Here is a 6495-nt window from a genome sequence, read left to right on the forward strand (position 1 = left end):
CTCTCTCTCAGCCCCTCCTGAACCGAGGGAGGGAGAGGGAAGGAGCAGGGAGGGGGGTGGGGGGGGGGGGGAGGACTCGGCTTTCCCATTGGCCGGGCTCCAGTCGGCTGCGCTTGTGGTTGGTTCTGCCGCCTGGGTGAGGACAATGGGAGCGGGGCGGCCTTTAAAGGGAGCGGGGAAGCGGGGAGAGGCCGAGGTCCAGAGCCCGACTCCGGCAGGCGAGGAGGAGGAGGCGGCCGCCGGGCGCGATGCCACACACTCACCGGGCTACACAAGGCAGCGCGCCGCGCACATAAAAAGGGGGCGAGAGAAGCCCAGAGCCGCCCACCCACCCACCCATTTCATTTCTAATTTTATTTATTTATTTTATCCAAAGTGCCTTTTGTTTTTTTATTTTTCATTTTCCCTCCCCCCCGCTCCAAAGATGCCAAGAGGATTCCTGGTGAAGAGAAGCAGGAAATCGACCCCCGTTTCCTATCGGATCCGCTGCGATGATGGTTACGATTACCAGCGGACGCCCGAGGGGGTGCCCGCTCCTCCTCTCCATCCCTGCAACACCTCGCCCAGCCCGGGAGCAGCAGCCGCCGCCGCCGCGCTGGCCGGAGCCTCTCATGAGCCCTCCAGACCCCAACAGTTCGGCACCCCGGACTCGGGCTACCCCCAGCCCCAACCCCAGCAGCCCCAGCCTCTCTACAGCCCGGCCCGGCCAGTCAGCAGGGAGCACGGCCAGAAGTTTTACGAGCGGAGTTTGAACCTGGGCTCGCCGGTCACCGCCGAGTCTTTCCCCAACCCGGCCCTCTTCACCGCCTTGGACCACATCCTCTTCGCCCCGGTCGATGTCAAGCTGAGCTCCAGCAGCTCGGTCTACGTCTCCTCCTCTTCCCCTTCACCCGCGGCGGCTCAGGGCGGCGGCAGCAGCAGCAAACGACCCAGCTCGGACTGTCCACCCGAGCGCAGGAATAAGCCGCCGGCGGCTAAAAAAGCCAAAGCCATCAGGAAACTCAACTTCGAGGATGAAGTGACCACCTCCCCCGTGCTGGGACTGAAGATCAAAGAAGGGCCGGTGGAGCCAAAGCCCAGACCGGCGTCAGGAGCGGGGAAGCCCCTGGGTGAATTCATCTGTCAGCTGTGCAAGGAAGAGTACATCGACCCTTTCTCTTTAGCTCAGCACAAGTGCTCCAGGATCGTCCGGGTGGAGTACAGGTGCCCCGAGTGCGACAAAGTCTTCAGCTGCCCGGCTAACCTGGCATCTCATCGCCGCTGGCACAAGCCGCGACCCCAGAACCTCAGCACAGCCACCGGGGTGGCGGCCGCTCACAACAACAGCAGCAGCAGCGGCAAAGGGGACAACAGCAGCAGCAGCAGCAGCACCACCACCAAACACATCAGCGGGGACCCGAAGGAGATGAGGGCAGAAAACGGGACCGACCGAGACACCCCCAGCCCCGGCTCGGCGGTCTCCGAGTCCGGCTCCGAAGACGGGCTCTACGAGTGTTACCAGTGCGGTAAGAAATTTAAACGCCAGGCTTACCTGAGGAAGCACCTGGTGGCTCACCAAGTCATTCGAAGTGACAACCGCAAGGTCGCCGGGGATCCCGCCCCTTACCCTTCGTTTCCGAACGGAGAAATCGCCGAGAAACAGCCGTCCAGCCAGAGCTCAAACCCCAGCTCCGAGTGCCACCTCTGCCAGGTGTGCGGGGAAAGCTTCTCCAGCAAAGCCAGCCAGGAGCGCCACCTCCGCCTGCACGCTTCCGAGGTGTTTCCTTGCAAATATTGCCCCGCCACTTTCTACAGCTCCCCTGGACTCACCAGACACATCAACAAATGCCACCCTTCAGAAAACAGGCAAGTGATCCTTCTCCAAATGCCAGTGCGCCCTGCCTGTTAGGGAAAGGGCGAGAGAGAGAGAGAGAGGGTGACAAACCGTGCCTTTATTAGCAGACCTTTGCTCGATAGCCACATACAAAAATAAACAAACTTCATTGCTTTTATGCTACACGCCTTCTGTATACCTTCATCTCACAGGCTGCACCTTTCAGTCAAAACAATAACAGCTTTAATGTAGCTTTGTGATTTGCTGGACACTTGAGGTTTTCAATTGTCTGAACAAAAGCAGAAGTTAGAACTTTCCTTTAGATTAGCCACAAATGCCTTGGATTGCTGACCCGAATATTTCAGTAAGATGATGTAAATGCCTTAATTTTTCGAAGCTTTCCACGTTTTTCCTTAATATTCTTAAATGGGTTTGTTGCATATAATTTTACTGTTTGAATATATGTATTGATTGCTAAATGAATACATTTTATAATTTATTCGTTTTATTTATTTATTAAAAAAAACTTGTGATATTGTATTCTTTCGTTATCTATTTTGACGTTTCGTGTGTTTGGTTCAGTAAGTTATGATGTTCAGTTTTTGTATATTTTAGACCCATCTTCATTTTGTAAACATAAGTGTAGAATTTTTTGTTAGTTTTTACACAATCCTTGAATGGACTTTTAAGTTTATTTCATTGATTCTGCTATCCATACATAGACTCGTGTGAAGCTGACGACTGCTCTTAACTTAAATGCAATCCCTTTTTCTACACAACTTATTTTCTTAACTGTTAGCTTTTATATAGTGGTTCCAAATGTATGTTCCCAACTGTGTTTGTTACTGAATATTTAAATATATTAAAATACGTATAATTATCTGTGGCCTCGTGTCCATCGTTATTCTCGTTTTTAAATAGGTTCAGTTATACAGGAAGTTATACAGGTGTTCCCAAACCGCTGGTGTCTGCAGATTCCTCACCGGAAATGCGCTGGTTTCTACGCAATGATTGGTCTCACTTTCGTATGAAGAGCAATCGGTTCTGTCTAATTTCCTTCCACAAAAGTATGGATTTTTAAATATATATATATAGTGATTCGCATTACAGTGTGAATGTAACGCTGCGATATACAATAACAGAACTGGAATCAGTGATGTCAGACAACTGTTACTAGACCAGGGACATGAATATTGTTAAAAACATTGTGGGAACCAGCATTTACCTGGTTATTTTCACACGTCAGATTAAGGGGAATAGAGATAGTTACTCTTTATAGAAATATTTTGTCTCAAGAAGCCACAATCGAAAGGGACTTTCTACAACACCAACACCTGCCTGATGGAAGTGTGATCCCAATCACACCTCGCGAGATGCCCAAGGCGAATGTTGTCTTCAAAAGTCGTGTAGCAAACCACTGATCGATATCATTCTAGAATTACATACAATGTACAGCACTGAAACAGGCCATTCGGCCCAACAGGTACATGCTGGTGTTTATGCTCCACAGGAGCCTCTTCCCATCTTTCTTCATCTAACTCCGTCAACATATTCTATTCCTTTCTCCCTCATGTGTTTAGCGAGCTTCTCCTTAAATGCATCTATGCTAGTAGCCTTAACTACTCCTGGTGGTAGCGAGTTCCACATTCTAACCACTCTCGGGTAAAGAAGTGTCTCCTGAATTCCCTATTGGATTTATTAGTGAGTCATATTTATGGCCCCTAGTTCTGGTCTCCCTGGCAAGTGGAAACATTTTCTCTATATCTACCCTATCAAACTCTTTCATAATCTTAAAGCTATCCATCAGGTCACCCCTCAGTCTTCTCTTTTCTAGTCAGATATGAAAGGATTTGCAATCATGTTCGAAGCCCACTGATATTGCCATTTGCCAGATTCACGAATACTGTATGTTTTCCTTCATCTGATTACTTCCTGTTACAAAGATTTCAGATTTGGATTGAACATTTGGGGTCAAGAGATTATGTCCTACTATCCACATAGAAACGGATGTATTTAAGGATCCAGACTGGTGAGTTTCCCGGAAGTACTATCGGCTAGGACTGTTTAAAAAACAAAGTCGATTGTCTTTAGTTTATAAATTACCACTTGGACGCCAAGGAGGGCGGCGGTGTTCCAGTGGATGATGGAGCTCCGGTGTTTCCATTGTAAGAACGACGCCTTTTCAAGTGGAGAAAAGTTAAACTCTCTTACAAGTAGCGCGTCAAGACAAGTAAAATTTGTCTCCATGTTCATTCATTAAGCTCGACGTTGTTCGCGGAACCCGCTCTGCACAGCTGTATATAGTCCAGCATTTATAAAGAACAAGGAATCGTTAAATTAAATTAAATATAACTGACAAATAGTTTTTAAATCCCAGAGCTGAGAAATAATTGATTCATTAATGTTCTGATTCATGTGGACCACCTACCTGTCACTGTCATTTCAACTGAATTTAGATTCAGTCGCTTCTTTAAAATGTGTCAACTTTAGACCGTGTAGTTGAGCATCTCCTGAGAACTCATTTCAATCTAAAAGCATTCTCTTCCTGGGACCAGGAAGTGCAGGGCAGATATGCCTTTAACATCCCCCGATTCCCCCGAGAGGTTCTATTGTTGCTGAATAATTCAATTTTGTTGTTTTGGATTTTTCTTTATAGCGGACATTTGACTACTTATAAGCTTTTCATATTTTATGTTAGGATTTATAATAAAAGTCACAGCTTGAAAAGCTACTGCCATCGCCAGTGAACCCTAAAAAGTTAGGAAGAATTCTAACATATTTCGGTCTTCATTGATAGTTTTGACTTGATGCAGTGGCTCTATTATTGGGGGTGTTTGGAGCTGCTGCACGTTATCAGCTCACGGTGTTTGTTCTCGAAATGTGCATGTGCTCTGTCAGGCTAAACAATTCCTCTGAACCGATGTCCCATGACGAAATCACCAGCGCCCAATATATTTAAACCAAATATATAAAAAAATGCTTTAGAATGCTAGCCTTAGTGATGATGCTGTGTACCTATCTTTTGAAAAGCGAGCACAGATGTCGATGGTAGCAGACAAACCTTTCTTTTTGGATTCACAATTTAATTTGTTTGCCTGCTGTTGCTTAACTGGATGATGGCGATTTCCATAACATGGAAACTAAATTTTCCTACATCTTCTGACGGTTAAGCTGTCGGAGGCTATGTGTAAATAGGAGTTTAACACATGGGAAAGCAACAGAATAAAAATAAAATTTGACGTTTTTTTTAAGTGAACCAACAGGTCTCAAGTTATTTGCGATTAAACGATCACCCGTTATCTCAACCATTTTAACAAATCTCACCCGGTCCCTGCAGTCACCAGAGTTAAACAGTCTGATTTAGTTCCATAAATGATTATTTAACTACTGCAGACTGTAAACTTGCTGAAGTGTGGAGGGGTGTGAAAAATAGAAAGAGTTCTTTTCTGAGGGTGAGGTTAAGGAAATTTTGGAGGATTTTCTTTGGTCTTGTATGCTAGCGCTATTGTAAGCACGGTCCAATATTTCGTAAGTTCATTCTTTCTAGGCAAACGCTCTAAAGGAATGTTTTTCCCCATTGGTTTGCACTACTAATCCGAGGAAATCTCCCCGCTATGTTCATCGTGTCTAATAGTGACGAGAGGAATTGGTGATATACCTGACTGGGCAGGGCTTGATGTGGACACTGAATGCTCAAAGTGGAAAAGATTCCCATTCGCCTTCACCGACATTAGTGGGGTCAGATATTCACCAACAAATTATGAATTTAATTGACACATAGTTGCCCAATACTTTCATTACATGTAGATGGGAGCTAAAGAAAATAGTTAAACGTTTTCTTGTTCATATCTTCGCCCCACCGTTTACTGGGGAGGTTAATGTCAATGATTCACAGTTTGTGTACTTGCGCCAGTGAGCTCTGATTTATGCCCTGCGTTCTGTCTCTATGATGTAGCCGGACAGAAGACATCAATATACAAGCTGCATCTTACTGAAAACAATTTATGAATGCAGCAAAGCCTGAAATATCTTAATTAAAAGGTTCTGTTACAAGTATGTATTTTCGTTCAACAGGTCGGCGTTTTCAGCTCCCTCTGTACAATGTAATACTGTACTTAAATCATAGGATACTTACTGCAGTTTTAACCATTTAGCACCACCTGCATTTCAATTAAAGGCTCACAGAAGAGGAAAGAAATTAGGCAGCAGAGTGCAAGAAGTCTAATGTTGCTCACACATATTCCTCCAGATAGAGTCCGGGGCATCTTACATACTTTATTGTCAGAATACCATATAAAAGTAAACATCTCCCTCCCAGTGTCCGATGAAGTAGGAAGGATAGGAAACAGCTGCAGCAATGAATGAGGCTGATTTGTGACCTTCAATAATTGTTATTGACACAAGGGGAAAGTCAGATCCCAGTACTTGTTCACACAGCCTCTCCCGGGTCTCCTTGTTTGACTTTTGCTCCTAATTTCACTATTTATGAGGTTACATTAGTTGGTTTGTTATTAATTTGCCTGATTTGATTTAATAATCTTATAATTTAAGTTAAAAAAACGATTTTAACATAAGCATGACAACGAAATGCACTATATGACTAAACCCAGACAATCCTTTTTCTTGACATTTTATTAACAGAAATCAAGTTAAAACTCATTTTAGAACACAAGATTGAAATC

The 6495-nt window shown here is 45.0% G+C and overlaps 1 protein-coding gene across 1 annotated transcript; it reads left to right on the forward strand.

The window, feature by feature from the left end:
* The first annotated feature begins 207 nt into the window (after positions 1–207).
* Positions 208–2678, forward strand: LOC137324239 (insulinoma-associated protein 1a-like). Its single transcript, XM_067988385.1, has one exon. The coding sequence runs from the start codon at positions 425–427 to the stop codon at positions 1886–1888; it is 1464 nt and encodes a 487-aa protein (XP_067844486.1). The 5' UTR covers positions 208–424; the 3' UTR covers positions 1889–2678.
* Positions 2679–6495: the final 3817 nt, after the last annotated feature.

The sequence above is a fragment of the Heptranchias perlo genome, chromosome 8 (assembly GCF_035084215.1).
Source record: "Heptranchias perlo isolate sHepPer1 chromosome 8, sHepPer1.hap1, whole genome shotgun sequence".
NCBI classification, from domain to species: Eukaryota; Metazoa; Chordata; class Chondrichthyes; order Hexanchiformes; family Hexanchidae; genus Heptranchias; species Heptranchias perlo.

Excerpts from the sequence above, each read along its gene's own strand:
- LOC137324239 (XM_067988385.1), top strand. The coding sequence starts at position 425 with ATGCCAAGAGGATTCCTGGTGAAGAGAAGCAGGAAATCGACCCCCGTT.